Source organism: Arvicola amphibius, chromosome 14 (genome assembly GCF_903992535.2).
Source record: "Arvicola amphibius chromosome 14, mArvAmp1.2, whole genome shotgun sequence".
Classification (NCBI taxonomy): Eukaryota; Metazoa; Chordata; class Mammalia; order Rodentia; family Cricetidae; genus Arvicola; species Arvicola amphibius.
Genome location: NC_052060.1, coordinates 44,343,418 through 44,364,983, shown reverse-complemented (window position 1 = coordinate 44,364,983; position 21,566 = coordinate 44,343,418). Strand labels below are relative to the sequence as shown.

The window sequence follows — 21,566 nt, the reverse complement described above, 5'->3', positions numbered from 1 at the left end:
TTACATTTTTTTTTCAAAGTTTCCCCACATGGTGAGTTAATCTAGCTCCTCTGAGTTGCACTTGGCTTGTAGTCCTCAGACCCTCCCTGGAATCCTGGCTTCTAGTGGCAAGCAGTGAGTTTCCTTGGGTTCTTGTCACTTTGGCTGGACATGCACACAAGGCTCTACAAGTTTTCCACTAATAATGGCCACTGTATGACTGCGGCAGCACCTCCACAAATCCAGGAGCGCTTGGAGGACGTCGTGCAGTCCCTTCTCAGTGCCTCAAGCCAGTATGGTCCTCTGCGGTCCTCTGTGCCCCCCCCTTCCTGTGGGACCCTGGCTGGACCCCTGCTGCTGCTTGCATCTCCTTTCCATCTAGTGAAGCAATCTGGGTTTATTTGATGTGAAGTTTTGTTTTTAATCCCCTCATCTCTCTCTCTCCATCTCCCTCTCTTTCTCCTCTCTCTCTGGGAATAAGCTGAAAACTGGATAAGAAAATAAGATAGTATTTCCCAGGTTGGGGAGACAGCTTTGTTGGTAAAGTGCATTCCTTGAAAGCACAAGAAACTGAGTGTAGGTTCCAAAACCGAAAAGAAAGGAATGGAGGGAAGGAACCAGGAAGTCAGCTATGGTAGTGTATATTATCAATCATGTTGCCATGGAAACAGATACTGCTTACTGGATAGCCAGACTAGTCTACTTCGTGAGTTCAAGGCCAGAGGTGACTGGTGTCTGGGACAAAAACCAAGGCTGGCCTCTGGCCTCCACATTCACATACAACAGACATGCACATGAACTTGCACATACAAGTACGCATGTATGCAGGTGAACATTCATGAATGCACACACACAAACAAACCCAAAAACTATTTCCCTAAACATGGCAAATTATCAGAATGTAACAGCTTCCAACAACACAAACTGATCATACCACTCTCTCTGCATATGTTAAAGTCCAGGCCGAGCTTGGGTGGGTTCTCTGTTTAAATTCTACCAGCCTGAAATAAGGCTACCAGCTGCAGCTGGGGCTGCTCTCTGGAACTCAGCATCTCACGGTTAACTTCCTCCTTGCCTTTTACGCTTTGCTTTCATTTCCTTGCTGTGGTGTGGCTAGGGACCCTGTTCTCCTAGCTGCCTTTCCAGGACCAGCGTGAACTGACAGATGCCACTTCAGGTCATGCTATGTGGCCTGCGTGATGTACTCGGCTTGGATGTGTGCTGCCTTCCTGGCAGCCCAAGCTCATCTCTCTGATGTCCACTTCTGGGGACAGAGAGGGTTCTCTTTCGCGGAGCTCGTGTGAAGAGGTCAGGCCCACACTGGGAATCTTCCTATTTTAAGATGAACCAATTTAAAGATTTAACGATCCGTGAAATCTCTTCACCATTCCTCTAGATTAGTTTTTACCTGGATAATTGGAACAAGGATATACACTCCATGGGATTAGGCTTGGGGCATCTATGAATGCTCCCTGCCATGCCTTCCATTCCCTAGCAGTGAGTCTGCATGCCTCTTTGAAGGGGAGAGGGAGATAGGTAGAGAGTGAGGGAGAATCCAGGCAACGAAAGGGGAGGTATATCTACTAATGTTTTGATGTTACCCTGGCAAATTTTATTTATACATTCTCTAAGTAACAGGACTAGGGGCTAAGGTAATAGCTCATTCAGTAGTAGTTAAGTCTATGCAAGAAAAAAAATAAGAATAACTTGAGTTTGACTCCCAGCACCCACATAAAAATTGAGCATGTTAGTACGTAATTCAAAAACTACGAAGGAGGACACAGAAGTATCCCTGGGGCTCACTGGCCATAGCTAGCCTTGCTGAGTCCATGAATTCCAGGTTCAGTGAGAAACCTTGTCTCAAAAATTCCAGGTAGAAGACTCTTGAGAAATGACCCCCGAGGTTAACCCCGGGCTTCCACAAACGTGCACACGTGTGCTTATGCACACGTGAGAACACATGTACATCATCACAAAGAGGAAATAAAGAATGGGGACTCAAAAACTACCAGTCCAAGATGGGGAAAAGTTCTTGCTTTCTCTTCTTGATAGTGAAGGTGAGCGTACGACAGGGAGACTGCTTGTTAGGGTACTGTAGTGCACGGTTCTCCCAAATATCTCAAATATACATATAGATTGGATAATAAACATATAATTATTGGATATCGGATATAATTGATGTTTTATATGTGTGGCTCATCTAATCATAAGCTGTTTATAAACAGATTGCATACATTTCATCTTCCTGAAAAATTAAAATATAAGCCATTGGTTTTCATTACAAATACTTGGTAACACTTAGGGGGGAAAAGCTACCAGCAGAGGTGACAGACTCCATAGGCCAGTTGTTGAAAGGTATGATTATTTTTTATTCATGTGTTTGTTCATTTCCTTGATGATAGATATTTGAAAGCATGCATTCTGTGCCAGCCATCTTAATTCAGAGACCTTGTTGGCAAATAGTACAGACTGGTCCCAATAAAAGCAGCTCAAAAGAGGATATTAATAAATCAGACATAAAATAATTAACCTCTAAAAATAAAGCTAACTTAAAGGATGAAACTAAGGTAAAGGATAAAACATAATTCCAAACAAACGGCCGCTGACAAACATAAAAATAGACAAGCTGGGCGGTGGTGGCGCATGCCTTTAATCCCAGCACTCGGGAGGCAGAGGCAGGCGGATCTCTGAGTTCGAGGCCAGCCTGGTCTAAAAGAGCTAGTTCCAGGACAGGCTCTAGAAACTACAGGGAAACCCTGTCTCGAAAAAACAAAAACAAAAAAAAAAATGACAGGCTTGGAAATGTGACATTTTATTCAGTAGACAGTCTCACAGGCAAGAGAGGAGAAGACTAGGGACATATAACTCACGGACAGAAGTGGATTTCTGACTGACTCCCAGACAAGGGAGTGCCAAGGACAAACACATCATTTCTGTCACCTCTGTCTTCTGGAATTTATGCTTTATGGACATTAATGTTCAAAAACCCTTGTGGTCAATCCAAGAGGAGATGGGGGGACCATCTCCTCCCTTCTGGGAGAGTGAAAAGTTAAGAGTATTCTCTGCCAGAAGAAATGAAGGACAGCCTCAAAACTCCTAGTGATTCGGATGGCTTTGTGTTTCGCGTTCTCAAAGGCTCGTGGTGATGCTCACTGTTTGCCTTCAAAAAGACTCATTATTTGTTAAATAACATTAAGTACTTTTGTTTTCTTTCAGAGGCAAAGACTCTGTCAAACACTTTCACGTTGAATACACTGGGTACTCATTTAAATTTGGCTTTAATGAATATTCAACTTTAAAGGATTTTGTCAAGCATTTTGCAAACCAGCCTTTGATCGGAAGCGAGACAGGTAAGCCATCTTTGTCCAGTTGTTGTTGTTGCTATAAACAAATACCTGGGATGTGTGATTTCTTAAGAAGGGCATTATAGTGCATATCTCTGTGTGAGAATTTGCCCAGAATCCAGTGACTCCTGCTGGGGCTAAAAACATTGCATAATGAGAGACAGGGGCTGTGTACATCAAAGACCAACCCCTCACCACAGCCCAAGGTTGCCTGGAACTTTTGATCCTTCTGCCCCAGCCTCACAAGTGCTGGAATTATAGACTCATCCTGCCACACCAGGCTCAAGTCAGCATCTATAACAATCCCATCCTTGGTACAGTCCATTAGCCCATTAATCCGTTAACAATATAATAGATTGATATTTCATGGTTGGGACTAAGCCCAAATCACCTTTGAAAGTTTGATCTGGTCCTCCTGTTTAAATATAATGAAAATTAAATCTAGCATTAGTTTTAAAGGAAACGAATTGTCTTCAAGCCATAGTATAAACTGTAGACTTTACCTCTGAAATACTGTTCCAGGAAGAAGAAGAATAACTGAAGTAGATTTCAACAAATTTCACACTTGTTACTCTTGAATCTTATGCCTGTGATAGGAAATTGCCATGTTCAGAAACAAATTTCATGTTGTTGTTTCGTGTGAAACATTAAAAAATATGTATATGAAGGGGGCTGGAGGGATGGCTCAGCAGTTAAGAGTACTCGCTGTTCTTGTGGAGGACCTGGGTTGATTTCAGGATCCCACACCAGACAGCTCACTACTCTTGGTAGCTTCAGTTCCAGGGGTCCCACCCTCTTCTAGCCTTGTGGACATGCGCGTGCATGTGGTCCTTATACAGACAAACAAGTGCACACACATACATGTAAACAAAAATAAGTATCATTTTTAAATGTAAATATTAGGATTTCAGCACCCTCTTTAGGTGAAAACAAGGTACATTCTACAAAAGTATACATCTTCTCAAAATGCATTAATAGATTGTTCATGGGATATTAAAAGCTCACATAAGCAGGAAGATCCTTGTGAGTTTGAGGTCAGTTGGTTCACATAGTGAGTTTCAGATCAGTTAGGGCCATATAGTGAGACTTTAGGCACTATTTCCTTAGAATGTGCTATTTTATAATACAAACATAAAGAAAACACAAGCCAAGAAGGATTTTTCTCCTTATCAATTTAGGCATGGACGCTGACGGGAAACTGGGTCTGTATGAAGCACGTAGCTTATATGTAGAGAAACATTTTTTTGGATGTAGGTGAGACCCAGAGAGCTTAATTTGAAGCACTTTCGAAGATAAATGTCACACGCAATACCCACAGCGATCGAGTGCTCAATACTGAAAATATTGATTAGAAAGCATTTCTTATGCACAATAAAGGCCCATGTCTGTCACCTTGGCTTCTTACAAAGTTTTAGGACTGGACTTTCGTATGACTTGGAAAGATGTGAAATTTCCCATTTCTGTATTTAGACAAACTGGAAAATTAATATATATATATACATATATATATGTGTGTATATATATATATGTATATGTGTATGTGTATATATATATATATATATATATATAAAGCCATTTTGTCAGCCAGCATTTCATTGGTGTAACAATATTAATCCCTGAGCTAAATGGGCATGTGAGTAGGAAGGGTTTATTTTGTCCGATGGCATCAGAGGTTTTAGTCCATGATGCCTTACCCCATTGCCATCATGATGGGAACACACAGAAGTGAGAACCATTGGGCTCATGACCAGAAAGCAAGTGGCTGAGTCCCATCTTAATACCCCTTCAAGGGCACACCACCAGTGACCTAAATTTTTCATGCTGGTTCCACCTTCTCAGAAGGCCAAGCCGGGGGCCACGCCTTTAACACACAGGCCTTTGAAGAACACACTAGCCTTTGAAGGACATTTTCTATCCAGACTCAAGCACACATGTTGGTGCTTGAATTATGTAACGTGTTTATCTATAAAGAAAGTAAGCAAAAGGTCGCCTCTGAATTTATGGTTTAGAATTCCAGCTTTATTTACTCTAAATGATGAAAAAAAATCTCAGTTTATCAACAGCGGGAAACCTGCAAGAACCTGTAGCCTGAAAAACTTAGAAACACAGCCGATTGCCATAAATTTGCACATATCAGTTTTCTCAGAAAACTCCCGAGTGGTCTTTCTGCACATCAGTGTAGAGGAAAGAGCTGTGCCGTCCTTGGTTTCTGCTTTTGGGGTATGTCGCTGCGACAGACCCCAGTATGAATCAGTGTCTAGCACAGATGAAAGACACAGAAAAGAAACCACAAAACAGTCTCTTCTCTTTATACTGAAAACACCAGGTTTACGGGAGAATATCCTGAACTCGAACCTTCAGCTTTAAATCTGTCCTTTTCCTGGCGGGACTCCTCTGGGCCCGCCCTGATGATTCCCCCCCCCCCCATCCCCGTCTTTAACCAGCAGTGCTCTCCTAAACGCACTGGGGATGGATACTCCTTCCACTGCTACCTTGGCCCGAGCAAGCATTTCAGTTCCCCTGACCCCTGCCCTGCAGCTTTATTTCCTGCTTATGTCGAACCGACTGGATTTTATTCAAATTCTTGGTTTCTAGCCGTGGAGCAGGGTGACTTCATTTCGACCACCCCTTCCTTTGTCCCTCCGATATTTGCGTCAGTGTCAGGACTGCTGTAGCTGCCAAACCATTGTCTCATTGTCACTGCCCACCTTCTCTTCTCCCCAAGCAGAGTCAGTTTTGCCGTTTAAACTTCTCTCCTAGACACTATTTAAATCTCTCTTATGGTTCTCTGTGCTCATTACTGGACCTTCTCAAAATTAAGAGAAAGGTGCGCATCCTGCCTCCAGGCAGATTTCAAAGGCAGGCTGAGACCGAAGTGCATGGAAGGTCACCTTCACCCTGCCTTTGGACCAATAGACAGCCTCCCTGTAAATACATTATCCTGACTAAAGAAGTCTCGCGACCAAGTGTAGTGGCACCTGCAATTCTAGCACTCAAGAGGCAAAGGCAAGAGGATCACAGGTGCAAGGTGAGCCTGGGCTACACAGCCAGGTGGAGGGTAGCCTGGCCTGCAAAACAAGACCCTGGCTTTAAAGGGGACTGGAGTGGGGCTGGCGATTGATGTGAAGGGTTTAGAATTAGAGTTTAGGGAAGTGGTTTCTCCAAAGTTAAATTTTCCGTGTGTTATTACTATGACTCCCATTTTCCTTATCCTGTCCCCTGGCTGTTCTCTCTCATCTCCGTTATCTGATAAATAATTTGCTCTTTGGAGCTCGATTCAGCCGATGGATGTGAGTACCGAGTTAGAATACGTTCACTCTTCTTGCTTATCTGTCCCCACCAGATGAAGGCAAAGCCGCCAAGGCTTGTCCAAGGGAAAAAACTCATGACACTTGAGCGCTCTAATCTGCCCTCTGTGGGAGTAATGGGCTTCCAGAGAACAAGACAGTGTGTTGACGTCATGATGATTGTTAAGCCTAGGAGGACTCCAGAAGTCTGGAGTCACCACTGTGGCCATGAGGGATGACGCATGGCAAGCAGAATGCCACCTTCTAAAAATAGCCGCTTTCTTCTGGTTCACTTACTCGTTGGCTCCTGGTGGGCACGGATGGTGGTACACACCTGGAATCCCAAGTTCAAAATCGACCTGGCCTGCATGGCAAGGCCCACTCTCAAAAAAATAAAACACAAGGACATCTGATAGTAGCTCTGAGTGATCAGGAGACTCCAGGCTACATTTCTCGTGGTTTGAAGAGGAGCACAGAAAAACTCCTTTTTCACACATTGAACAAGGCTCTTCCAGAATGCTTTTCTCTCAGTCTTCCAAAAATCAGATCTAAAATTCAATGTTTTAGGTCACTCCTGTTATTTAGTCCAAGACCCAGCTTTGCTCTGCAGTGTGTTTATAAAGAGAGAGACTTTTGGCCTGACTTGGTGGAACAGGACTGTAATTTTACCTAATCAGGAGACTGAGGCAGGAGCATCACAAGTTCAAGGCCAGACTGGGAAACTTAGCAAGATACTATCTCAAATTTAAAAAATAATACTAAAGAAAATAAAGAGGGGGGTCGGGGCGGGGGCTGGGTCTATGCTTCAGAGGTCCGGTGCTTGCCTGACGTGCACAAGGGGGATGTTGCCCTAGGGGGAGGTGACGCTGGTGGGAATTGCTGCTGCCTCTGAGGGCAGCAGGAGATGCAAATAAAACAGCACAGACCTCAGGTTTGTGTGCCACAGTGGTAGGTGACAGCTTCAGGAGACTGACACCAGAATACGTGGTTGCAGGTCACAAGCAAACCTTTGTCTTAGAGACGGGGGAAGATGTTGGTCCAAAGGGACACACTTTAAGTGCCTGTTTGCTCCTTTATCCCTAGATTCTGTTCCTTAAACACTCAGTGTGCTTTTTAATCTGAAGAACTCAGGCTTCCCAAATCACATCTAACCTATCCTGCCAACCGTGTGCACTCTACAGTTCCCACTTCTGTGATCTCCCTTAGAGTTTGTATCCATTCAAAGTTCTCTGCATTAACATCCAGGAACATGCTAAGGATGTGTCTAATCCCCCAAACCTTAGCATTTCCTATGTCCACAATAGCGCTCTGTGACAGACTCACTTGCCTTCCCTCAGGCAGATTTGATAGTTGTACGGTTTTTATCATTCACTTGTTCAAACCATCTTCTTCTGCATATTAGCATAAACCTGTGAAGAGGAGCTTGTTGTGAGTGTTGCTTCTTAACGTATCCTAGAACTCGAAAGAACAATTCTAATCATTTTCTTAGCATGCCACAGGTGTCGGGGTAGGGGGGTGGGGGTGAGGATGAGGAAGCGAGGGATTTCTCACAGCGCTCAAACACTCCTGACAATTCCAGCTAGCAAAACTAACACAAAGCACAATACAGGCCTATGCTTCTGTGTTCCGTATCTACCTGGTGGTGACTAAATTCAGGATCTGCCTTTCGCTTGTCAGGGATGATATCGAAAAATGTATATTCCTTTTAAACAGCACTCAGTAAACTTGGGTATTTGAGAAATGGGTTTAGTATAGTGAATTTTCACTGAGCCTAATTAGCTAAGTTTCATGCATACAGTCATAAAAATGTAGATAAATGTAGATAAAATTTTTATTTTATTTATACTGAAGTATCCAAGTATTAGCAAAACAAAAAATGACATTTTCTCATATTTAAATAGCTTCCAGTGAAAACTGTCATGTGCATTGGTTTGTTCTTAATAATTCTAGGCAGCTTTCGTCACCTAATCCACACAGGAAAACATGCTCTGTGCTCCAAGCCAGGCCCTCTGTTTCTGACTTCCCCAGCTGGTGCAGCGTTGGAGACCCTATTCGGTTCTTCCCCAAATGTCAAATTTCCACTTCTGTCTTTGGCTTTGATGTGGGGCTGCCCAGGCTTCTGGTAAAAGTCACGGCTCCTATTATTCATCTGTGGCCCCAGCTGGCTTCCCCAGGTGGTAGTGCTTTAAGCTTAATGAGTTTAAGAGTTGTATATGCTGTTTCTGGAAGGAACTTAATGGACAGCTTGGAATTTTTGCCAGACCACAGCCAGGCATCACTTCCTCCGTTCATGCGGGGCAGTCGTTAATGTTCTGCAGTTAGGGAGCGAGCGAGGTGTGTTTGCCAATGAAAAAGACAAGGCGGGTGTGAGGCTCCACTCTGGAGAGCTTAGCAGGTTCCAGGTATTCGGCTCAGGGGTTTTCACACCTATCAGATTATTTAATCTTCCCAGCTGCCCACAGGAACACATGCAGTGACCCCATTTTCAGATGAGGAAATAAAAAACCCGAGGTTTTACATTACTTACCCGAGGCTGTGCGTCTAGCCCTAACCCTCAGAGCTGATGCTGGAATTCGAGCTAAGCATCTTAAGGCGCAGGTACTTTCCGGGTTTACTAAGTGATGGAGGCCTATTGTTCTAAAGAAGGTGGATGGGTTTCAACTTCCGCCTTCCGCCTTCCAAGTCACGGCTGTTTGCACTGCATTGGTGAGATGCCATTTGAGAGATAGTTAAGTATTTTTATTGCATCTAGTTATTTATTATTTATTTTCAATGCACACGTGGAAGTCAAGGGAAAACTTTCTGGAGTCCGTTTTCTCTCTCTCTCTTTCCACCATGCGGGCCCAGTGTGAAGCGCAGGTCATCAGGTTTGGCAGCAAGCGCCTTCACCCACTGAACAATCTGACTGGCCATCTCCTTCAAGCTTGCACTAGAGAGAAACATCTGAAAGCATAAAAAAGCTACCTAGAAAGCATCCTAAAATAGTAGATCATCTTTTGAGAATGGACATCAAACTGCCTGAGTAACTAAGTAAGGCAAATACAAACAGAAGGATGGGTGGAGTGCTCTGGAGAGGGAAATGGGAATCCAGACTGGGAACTGGGACCATTGTCCTTCAAAGGAATGTCATAGTTCCAGGAGGCAGACCATGCATTGGTTACAAAGCTTCTCATCTTCTTCATCCCACTTTGGGGCCCGTGTGTCTGAACTGCTTTCCAGGCAGTTAGAAATGGAACATATCTTGGGACCATTTAATTCTCCTTTACAAATGAACAAACAGACGGGGGCAAACGTTCTCATCCGCGTTCCTCGAACTGCTCCAGACGAATCCCATCTCTTCAAACAGTATTTCCACATGCGAACTCTTGCCCACAGTGGAGAACAGTGTGCATGCAGCAGAGATTCCCATGGCAACACCACCTGAGGCTGGGAATAACGGGCATGATGAGCAGACCTCCAAATTCTCCATCCCATGCTAGCTTCTGCCATTTGCCAGCCCCAGGTCCTCGGGTTCATTATGCTACCTGTTCCAGCTTCGGTTTCACCATCATCTCAAACCGAGCTTGCGGTAATAGGTTCATAGTTTGCTGCCTCTTTGTGAATGACTTCAGATGGAAAAAGACGCATAGAACGATTCTTGATGCACGTTCACCCTTATGACTCATTCGCCAAACCTCTTGGCGATCAGTTACTCTGTCGAACTCAAGGTAGGAGCTGCAGGCTCTCTCTTTGGTAAAGCGTGAAATAATTAGTGACAGGTGTGTCCATCAAATGGTTGTAATGTCGCCTCAGATTTTAAGCACCAGTGCCCTCATATGTGTGGTAGAATCAAGGGACCACTCCAAAATAGGTGACTGACTTGCCTCGGACATTTGACTAGAATCTTCTGCCTTAGCTAACTGGCCTACTTCCCTTTCTCCCCGGGCTGGTAAAGCTGCTATAATTGTAAGTGAATGTTGGCTAATGTCAAACAAGCACCAAGGGACCAGGAAGAAGCACTGTACTATTCATTTAGGATCCCCACCCCTAAAAAGCCACATCCCACTGGCAGGGACAGAAGAACACATGTTGGCATTTGCAAAGCCATTTTCTGAACCCCAGAACAGTAGAAACAAAACATAGATGACTATTATCTCATATATTTAATTTAATAAGTATGACTGAGTGTTAACCACCAGATAGACACTGTTAACCACTGATAAAATAGAGGTGAGTTAAATATCATTATTTTTAAAAGATATTTCTTTTCTTTGTATGAGCATTTTGTCTGCATGTGTGTCTACACTACACTACAAGTGTACCTGATGCCCACAGGGATCAGAAGAAATCTTCAGATCCCCTGGAACTAGAGTTACAGATGGTTGTGAGCCATCATGTCAGTGCTGGGAACTGAACCCCGGTCCTCTGCAAGAGCAGCAAGTGCCCTTAACCTCCAAATCACTGCTTCAGGCCCCTCAAAAACCATTCTTGATCTCAGACTCTCTATGTTCCGCTGGGAGACCTGACAAGCTAACTTTAGTACATAAAATAAATATGAAAATGAAAGTTTCCTAAGAGTGTGCCAAACTACATTCTGTTTGCAAAACAACGCCGGGGCCTGAGGCCATTCCGGTCTTTTCCTGAATTTCGTCTAGAGGAGTCCCTTGGCACAGTCACGCTATGCTGTTGGGTATGGAGTTACAGATGTATCTGTCACGTAAACTCTGTGCCATCAAACCTACCTGAAGGCAGGCTTCATGTCTGTGGCAGGAAGCAACCTTCATGAAGCACAGAAACTGAAGTGAAACTTGGAACCAAGTGGCCAGGGCAGGCAGTTTCTGATCTGCTTCCCTCTCTGACCTCTGCCACGCCTATCCCCCATCTTTCCACAGCCACCCTCCTCCCCTTTGCACTTTTTATCAGACTTGGACTCTTCTCACCAAGTCCTATGGTTCCTTTGTCTACATTGACCAGCCCAGAGTTTCTGTCCTGTAGAGTGAAGACACTCTCTTGGGCTTTGGGTGGAAGAGTCCTGCATCTCTAGCGGGCTAAATTTAAAAACACTGGAGCGGCAGGGGAAGAGGAAATGCTTTAGGGCATTTACGCAGAACGCAAGGACAGGCTGAACCAAAGTGAAGGGAAGAAGCCAGGCCCAGGCTGTCAGTGACGACACTTCTGCAGGGGTTTAGCTCTACCTTTCTCAAAGATGAACCGACTGCCAACAATGTTTGTGAAGCAGGACATAGCAGTCAGCTTCTACTGAAGTTTCTGAGCCTTCCTTCCAGAAGAGGAACTCAATGAAGTGAATCCAGTTACTTCACACATGCACATATGCACATGCATGCACACACGGGTGGTGGGGAGGGGATGAAAGGAGGAGGGAGGGAAGGAGAGAGAAAAGAGGAGAGAGAGAAGGAGGGAACAATGTAAAGAGGACTTAATGCTTAGTGCTGGAGAGATGGCCCAGCCTGCTCTCCTTGCAGAGGGCCAGAGTTTGGTTCCAAGCACCCACTGCCTGTAACTCCAACTCCAGGGGATCTGACACCAGCACGCACATGTACACACATCCATGCACACAAATGCGCACACACACACACACACACACACACACACACACACACACACACACTTTTTTAAAAAAAATCCAAGTTCTCAAATATTTAGTCATTAAAATGAATTTCACTTAAGGACTTTTAAATGTTCTTTATCAGAGAATAATATCTGGTTTTGTAATCTTTCCACAAACACCCTTTATCTGGTGCACAGCTCAGCCTTGAAGGAAGTTTAGCTGTTTGTACCAGTAAGAGGAAGAACCAAAGCACGGAAAAGCTGCACTAGGTCAGCAGGTACAGAGGGGCAGGAGAGGGCCAGTCCAGCCTGGTCTTGCTTGGTGAGCCCAGGAATCCTTCCACAGTGTAGGAGCAGCTGCCTGGCATAACAGTGTGGGTGTTTCTTGGGAGATAGGACGCTAGCCCCGAGCTCACCCAGCATCTTCCTAGGGGAGCAGTGTTCACACAGCCCTGAGCTCACCCGGCATCTTCCAAGAGGAGCAGGGCTCATATAACCCTGAGCCTACTCTCAGACTGCTCTTGATTTAGGTAGCTGAGCTTTCATTCTGACTCCCGCCCCACATATGACTGATACATTCTCAGAAAGGCTCACAGTGATTAAAAGAAGAAGAAAAGGAAAAAAAGTGCATATGATGTGCAGGAGCAGGCCTGTACCCTCTGATAACTGCCAAGCTATTTGTCATTGTGAGCCCAGTGCTACCGATGTGAATAGGATACATAAAGGGACCCAATCCTGTTGTTCTCACAAGCAGCATCTTTTGTCTTTTCTACCCGCCCCTCCCACTTTGTGGCATCCAGGGTATCTGATTGGACAGTCAGTCATGTTGTATGTAAGCACTGTATGGTGTTTTGGAGGGTACCATTATCATTAACGTTCTGGGCTTTTGCACCACTGAGAAGCTATTTTTTTTTTTTTTTTTTGTCACTGTTTGCCCCTTTCCATGGTTTTTTCAACTCATCGTCTCAAAGATGGCCACCTATGAAGACTGCCACTCCCTCCCCCACCTTCTGTCCTCTCCCTTTATTCATTTGTTCATAATGCATTTTATGCCAGAAATGCACTGACCTTGTGCTTCTGGTCCTCAGACTGGATCAGGAAGATCAGGCACCCTGTGTCTGCTGTTGTGGCCCCATGGCCAACGCAAGTATTTGGCACTGAGCAAAGCAAATGACTTATGGCCTTCGGGTCCTGTACAGTTCTGAACAGAGCTACTATAGGAAAGACCCTCTTAAAATAAAAATCAAGAAGGAGACTGGAGGTAGAAATGGGCTCTTGCCTAGCCCATCTAAGACCCTGGGTGTTATCTTTAACAATCCCACCCCCACCCCAGAAAATCAGCAAGAAGCCATCACAGTAGAAAAAAAGAAAAAGCCTTTGACTTTCTTTGTAGTCAAGTCTCTAGTTTCTGATTGACTGATCAGTTAGGGAAGTTCAGGGAATGGGAAATGTCAGAATGCCAAGTCAGAAGTTCTCTGAGCCTCTGAATGATGTTCCCAGGGCTTACTTGTCTGGACCGAACCTCCTCTCTGCCTGAGCCTCTCTTATTGATGGACACCTAAGCAATTTCAAACAAGCTTCCATCCGCTCGTGCAATACTCACCCAAGTCCCAGACTCCCCTGGGGTGCTAGGAGAACATGGGGGAGGCCTGGGAGGCTGTGATTTTGAGGCCCATTGATGTTTGTGTCAGTTCTGCTCTTCAGGAAGGGCAGCAGCATAGACCTTCCCCGTGTCCTGTGCTTTGTCCTAACAGCTTTGTTAAAGTCCATTTGCAAATTTCCTGATTATTGCCTCAGGTCTAGCTCGATCATCAAGTTTCTTGTGAAAGCCTTCCTTCCTTCCTTCCTTCCTTCCTTCCTTCCTTCCTTCCTTCCTTCCTTCTTTCTTTCTTTCTTTTTTTCTTTTCTTTTATTCTTTCTTTCTTTCTTTCTTCCTCCCGTCCTTTCTTCCTTCCTTCCTTGCTGTCTGTCTGTCTGTCTGTCTTTTTTCCTGGTTTTTCGAAACAGGGTTTCTCTGTGTAACAGCTCTGGCTGTCCTGGAACTAGCTCTGTAGACCAGGCTGTCCTCAGACTTTGAATATTCCACTTTGTCTACATTACTCTACAGATCTTATCACCCTGTTCATTTAAATGACTACATTGATTACTCATCTCAATCATGTTATAATATGTCTCTGCATCCAAGTTGTGTGCCTTGTGTGAAGTTGGTACTCTCTGGATGCTGAGAAGACCAGTAAGCACATGTGTATGACAGTAGACGAAGAGGTGAGAAGGCTCAGCTGGGAAGACAGGGCACTTGCTTTACAAGCCTGTGACCTGGGTGTTACTCTGGGAGTCCCACGGTAGAAAAACAAAATTGACTCCAAAAGTTGTCCTCAGACCTCCACATATCACACACACACACACACACACACACACACACACACACACACACACACACACACAAAGCATTAAATAAACAGACTTTACAATCCTGCCAGTCACCTAGCTAACAATTGGGTCTTCCCTTGGGGTCATATTGGATTATATGTATGTGTTATGTATGTATATTTCTGTTTTCATTCAGGGACCTTGATTGTTTTGAAACATCCTTATCCAAGAACAGTGGAAGAGCCTTCCATTTATGAATCAGTCCGAGTCCACACAGCAATGCAGACAGGAAGAACAGAAAATGACCTCGTGCCCACTGCACCTTCTGTAAGTGCCCACCATGCTCTTCATTGAATGCCGTCGGATGTAGCAAGAACTAAAGTTCGTGGGCTCATCCGAACGTTCTAGCTTGGAGCCCACCTAGTGGCACACTCTCATAATCCCAGCTCTTGGGAGCCTGAAACTTGAGAATTGCTATGAGTTCAACCTGGGCTGAATAGGGAGTTCTTTGTTAGCCAGAGCTTTCTTATAGCACCCTGTCTTGAAAAGCAAACAAACAGACAAACAAAAAATAACAAAACAGTTTATTTTAGAAAAAGTATAAAACTTGGACTATATTACTATATTTAAAGGCTATAATTTGGCCCATCTGGTCTGAGGAAAATTAAAAACAAAATGAAACAAAAAACACCCCACAAATGCTTTGGCTGAGTGTAGCTCAGTGTTTCAGGGCTTGCCTGGTATTGTGAGGTCCTGGATTCCATCACCAGTAAAATACACACACACACACACACACACACACACACACACGGGAGGGGGGGGGAATACCTTAGTGATAGGATTTGAAAACTTAGAGAATGTCACTGACACGAACCACACAGGTTTACTGGAGGGTAAACGAGAGAAGCACTCACCGAGTTCACTAAGCAGTCATTCTCTGTCAGGCTGCTTAAAACCTGGAAAAACAATTCCCTTTGCATTTCAACTGTTCATGAAAGAAAAGCCTTCTCCAGCTTCACCATAAGACTTGGGGTACAACTGGGTATGGGGGTGCATGCCTTTAATCCTGGCACTCGGGAGGTAGAGGCAGGCAGATCTCTGAGTTTAAGACCAGCCTGGTCTAGAGATTGGGTTCCAGGAGGCCAGGACTACATAGAGCAACCCTGTCTCAAAATACCAGAAAACAAAAGCAAGACAAAACTTGGGGTGCTATTTTTCTAGCCTTCATTCTTCACTGACTAGCAAACATAGAAAGTATTCATACTTCTTTACAACATGAGCCCCCATTTAGTATGCGTGTTACAGAATCGCTCGCTCGTTGTTCCTCCCAGAGTCCATCAGTGCATGTTCTGTGAACCACAGTCTGTGGGTTCCTCCTGCACCCGCTCCCTTCCCCATTCTCACGGTTCTTCTACATGCTCTCTCTTCCTGGCTTGCTGAAAGCTTCTAGTAGGAGGAGTCTCAAGTTTTGCTGATGATAAGAAAGGGCGATGCCCAAATAAGACACCAAGTCTACACTTGAAAAACAGCCTCTTGCAATTATGCCAGCTACCAACCTCATCAAACCGACGAGGCCTTCCTATCTCCGAAGTGATTTTTTTTCTTCTGTTCTTTGATGCCAAAGAAGGCTTCCTTATATGTACCACACTGGGTGTGATGGTGAGGTAGGCAATTCTAACACCAGGGAGGTTAAATTTGTAGCAAGATGCTGTGCCCATAAACGAGGAAGGATGCCTGGGGTATAACTCAGTGGGTTACACAAGCTGAGGACCTGGGTTGAGATCCCTATACCCATGAAAAAGCAGGGCTCATTGACACACAGGTCCTTATTCCCTGTGAGAGGTGAGAGGGAGAGGCAGGGGAGCCTCTGGGCGCCTCAAGTCCAGCTAGCCTTGTGTGTGTCTCTAAGGCAGAAGGTGAATATATCAAGGTTGCACTTTGACCTCTATATACGTACTGTAGCACGTGAGTGCACACGTGCAAGCACACACATGCAACACGTACACAGGAACAATTGCTTGTGTGTTTTTGTAACTTGAATAGTTAACGGTGTGCCTTTTTTTTTATCATTTTTCTACAACCCCTCAAAAATTGGTTAAGAAAGATGTGTGTGTGTGTGTGTGTGTGTGTGTGTGTGTGGTGTGTGTAAGAGAGAGAGTGAGAGAGCATGCACACGCGTGTACACTTGTGCGCAGGGGAGGCGGCTTTATTAAAGGGTTCGCGAAAGGAAGCATCAGATGTTAGAACCAGAGCAATGCAGGGAAGCAAAGTGAGTGATGCGCATTCCAGAGTCAGAGGGGACCAGACCATCTCCTTCTTCTGCTCAGTTCTGGTTTCCATCCCCCAGTCCCTTCTGTTTCCTCTTTGCTTATTCTTAGCTCTCTAGCCATCACAAAGCCACCTCCTGTGTCAGCTGTCTGCCTGACTCCCCAGTCTCCTCTCCTAGACTTTTTCTGGTACTGAGAAAAAGTATATTCCATACACTCCGGTCACACTCCCCCTTCCCCAGCTTCTCCCAGATCCCCCATCTCCCTACCCACCCAATCCACGCCCTTTCTTCCTCTTTAAGAAACAAACAAAAAACAAGGAATTTACCACAAAACAAAACCCCAAATATACAAGCAAAATGTCAATAAGACAAAAAAAAAATACCCTCCAAAAGCACAATGAGAAAAAGTCTACAAAAACACCAGTGAGTTCGCTATGTGTTGGCCAACGATTCCCAGACATCAGGTCTTCCCTGAAGTGTGGTGAGTATAGCCAGTTGAGATGCCGTTGAAGGAAAATGAACTTTGCCTTTGCTGGCAGGTATCAGTTGCAGGTAGTTTCTTGGTGAGGGTTGGGAACCCATGTCCACCTTTCCGTCTTGGACTCTCCCAGATGATTCGTGGTCAGTGAAACTCTCATCTTCTACAAATATCTTTCTTTTTTCGATAGTAAGAATCAGCCAGTATGTAATCTGTAGCTTTGGTCTTAGCCGGGAAGACTAGGACCCTTTCGAGCAAATTATGGAAGTCATACACTTTCCGCTTATTCCATGTGTCAGACGGTTCACCTGCCCAAGTATGTAGACACCGGAACACAGGAGGAAATTTTTAAGCAGTGTTTAGTGCTTGGTCAACAAGGAACACAGATTATATCATGAGAAACCCATGAAATTGATTCTGTACTGATACTGGCCAAAACAGCAAAGACTGTTTAATAGATCCTGAATGATTCTGTACTGATACTGGCCAAAACAGCAAAGACTGTTTAGTAGATCCTGAATGATTTCTCATCACTCTTTGCTTACGGAATCCTGAATTGGCATGGTCGAGGGAAGAGTTCTGGTCAGATTGGAATTATTGTCCCCTACTGAGCGCAAGGGCTCTCTGTGTCCTAATTGTCCCAAGCAGCCATCTGATGTGGCACCTCTGTCTTCCAATTACAAACTCTGAGCTGTCCACACTTCTGCTTTCTCTTTGGTGAATTCAGTTCCTGCCTGAGCCCGCTCTGTGGAGAAAGGACATTGCATCATACCTGTAGAAGAACTTGCTTGAAGTAAAATTGAAAGTATCCCCATTCCCCCAAATGCAGGCGCTTACATTAAAAAAAAAAATCCTTTGCCAGCTGCATTTAGGGAAATTGTTATCCATGTATTGTAAACAGCAAAGCATTAGGTTCCTGGGATAAGGTTAATTTAATTAATTCACTTGTTGAACTGTTTGAAGTGTCCACCATGAACCTCTCTTTAAGTGCCTTGAGTTTTGCAATAAACTAGACAAAGACCCACCCTCACTGAGTTCCCATTTTTAGTGCACGCAGCAGACCATAATCAGCATAATATTATAATACCAAGCAGAGGACAGGGCAAGCCTCTCTGAGCAAGTAACATTTGAGCAGAAATGTCATTTAAAGGAAGTAGAAAATGTGTTATGTGTGTATATGAAATTGTCAACAAATAAAAAAAGCTTTTGAAAAAATAAAGGAAGAACAGTTCACATTCAAGGGGTAATGCGATAGACAGGGAAAGTACCACAAAGTCCCCGAGGCAGAAATTCCACTGAGTGGCTTCAAGGACTAGGTCAGCAATGCTGGGAGGAGGGAGCCAGGGGGAACCTGAGGCACAAACACAGGAGAGAACCAGGTAGAGCTGCTCCCCAGCTGTAGGAAGGTTGAGGCCAGCTAAATGTCCTGAGGGTGTGAGGAACTTCACTGTCCAGGGCAGAGCCTTTGCTCTGGGTGTGGACAAAGCTGGAGTGTTAGTCACAGCATTTAAGACCTCACCCTTTGAAAGGGAATCTCTAACTGCCAGTGTTCAGTGGACTTGTGGCTAAGTTAGGGGCAGGAGACCTCATAGGACATAAACTGGTCACCTTCAAGATGTTGTGAAGGTATAAGACAACCTGAGGATAGACTGGATGTGTCCATGTGTGTCCCTCGCCTGTGGGTGTGGTGTGTGCGTTTAAGTTCTTCATTACGGAGTTATCTATATATAGCTGTACCCTCTGAAAATCTTCCATGTGTTATATTGTTTTCTAAAATACAATTAAGTAAATTCCTTACTATTTTATTATTGAGTATATCAGTTTACTTAGAACAGTCATTCTGTTGGGTTTTTTTTTCATGGCATTTTAAGATCTGAAACAATTTCAAATTTACAGCAACTGAAAGAACAATCCAAAAAGCTTTGTTTTTCCTTAGTCATTTAAGAATACATTGCTTATAGGATGCCTGATCATTTTGAACACTGCAATGTGCATTTCCTACAAACAAAGACCCTTGCTTACATGACCACACACAACCATCCAAATTAGGAAATTGCTATGCCACAGATCCACGTATTTGTATCCACGGATCTCAGTGGCGTTTGTTTCCTGAGGCAGTCATTTAGAGCACAAAGATCCTGTCCTCAGTTTTGTGGCTCCTGTCTCTTGAGCATCTTTCATGTCTGAACTCCTGTTTTTCCTTGAGTCTCCCCCACTCTCATATATGAAAATTAAAGGCCAATCCTCTTGTGAACTAGTCCCCATGTTGGCTTGTTCTCATTGAGTCATGATTAGGTTGGGGTGTGTGGTTTGGTAGAGACCACCACGGGGGACGACAGACTGTAGCGCCCCTCCTGCGTCCTCAGACCCACCAGGTTTACAGTTTCTCCCATGAGAACAGGTTTGATCACGTGAGAGGTATCGCCGGCTTTCTTCACTTAAGAAGCACTTTATTGTTTTTGTTATTAATAAAAATTCCAGGAAATCTACTGGGGACGAATATGCACACTCTTTTCCTTGCTAAAATTCGGTCCATCTGTTGGTGTTTATTGGCTTCCTTAACCACAGCTTGGGTTACTGAGAGTGATGAGCTCAGATGCTCTTGGTTCGATATGATTACTGCCTGCCAGGCTGCCATAGGGAAAGATCTCCGCTTCTCACGTTATCCAGTATTTTTGTATTGATGGATTAAGATCCTGACCATCACAATTTATTTTGATCTTCCCAAAATTGTGTGGTATTTGGTGAGTAAAAGCCCTTTCAAGGCGGCTTCTGTGTCTATGGCCTCCTAACGTTTTTAGCAAGGTGCCCCAGACTTGACAATGCTTTCCTTGTGCTCATTTCTAGAATCAACTATTATTCTTAAAAAAAAAAATACCTTGTTGTTCTTTGTCTTTTAAAGTGGTACTGTACAACTTTACGTCTGAGCCACGTGTACCTGTTTTGATTGAAATGTCACTTTCCTACCTACTCGGGGATTAGGAAAAGATATATGTGTCGGCATGTGTACCTATGCCTTGATGTCTGTGTCTGTCTGTCCATCGGTCCATCAGTCCATCTATTCTTCCCTCCGTGGATGCACAGCACTGATTGAAATCCTTACCCAAACCAGAAGGCTCACTCTAGGTTTCTCCCTTTGCATGTCTGTGACACCCTTCTCCTGAGGGAGGACTGCAGATCCCATTATCAGGAATTTGCTGATCAATGGAGTGTAAGCAGTCTCCAGCCACTACTCCTGCTGCCCATGCCCCTACCCAGACTTCCTGCTCACCTCAACCATCAGTTCCAGGCCACTGCCACTGCGCTCTCAGTGCAGACGTCTGCTTTACCGCTTTCTCTGTGAAACCACACTGGTTGCCACTGCCACCCATTTAGAAAGACGTCCTCACCCGGCCCAGCTTCACTGTACCCACCAAGCTGCTGCTCCCACAGCATCGCCATCCACATGAGTTCTCCCTGTTCTCTGCTTGGGCTCCACCGCTCTGTGCCCAAGGTGCCCGAATGTCCACACACTCATCCTCCCTGAGGACTTTGGATGTTCATGGCCCTCTGTGAGGGAGGCAGCTTGGCTAGTCTTTTAGCGTGGAGCATCTAGGCTGTTCCTAACCTGGAGCTGTTTCAAACATCTCCCCGGCTACAGAGCATAGTGTGGTTAAGGGTTTGCCATACGATTCTTTCAGTTCTTCTATCTGGAGACTCTATCAAATTGTATTCTCGGCCCTTCCATCTTCAGCATTTCACCTGTCAACACCACAGAAAATACTAGGCTTAATACATTAGACAGAGGTAACATTGAGAATCATGATCCCTTAGCTTGAATTCAGTGGCTAATCCTATCAGAATCCTTTACCAAACATTTTACCCTTAATCGTTTTATCTCTTTATTATCTCTAGCAACCCAAAATGATAATTTTTAAAAGTTTTCTTAATACTTAACCCAGTTTAATTTTTTCTTTTAATTTTAAATTTAAATTTAAAAAAATGAAGTATATGCTGTGCATGTTTTCCCTGCATGTATATCTGTGCTCCACATGCTTTCCTGGTCCTGCATGTATGTCTGCGCTCCACATGCTTGCCTGGTCCTGCATGTATGTCTGCACTCCACATGCTTGCCTGGTCCTGCATGTATGTCTGTGCTCCACATGCTTGCCTGGTCCTGCATGTATGTCTGCACTCCACATTCTTGCCTGGTCCTGCACGTATGTCTGTGCTCCACATGTTTGCCTGGTGTCCCCAGAGGCCCAAAAGGCCCCTGGGTTCCCCTTTAACTGGAGTTACAGGTGGTTGTGAAT

At 44.5% G+C, this 21,566-nt stretch overlaps 1 protein-coding gene across 1 annotated transcript in view; it reads left to right on the top strand.

Annotated features, from left to right (window-relative positions):
* The window catches only part of Dapp1 (dual adaptor of phosphotyrosine and 3-phosphoinositides 1), a 48,158-nt gene that overhangs the window by 17,237 nt on the left and 9,355 nt on the right, over positions 1-21,566 (top strand). The window contains exons 3-4 of the mRNA XM_038311523.1: positions 3,196-3,329; positions 14,724-14,854. Of these exons, the coding sequence (XP_038167451.1) occupies positions 3,196-3,329; positions 14,724-14,854 (265 nt within the window). The remainder of the gene's footprint in view (positions 1-3,195; positions 3,330-14,723; positions 14,855-21,566) is intronic.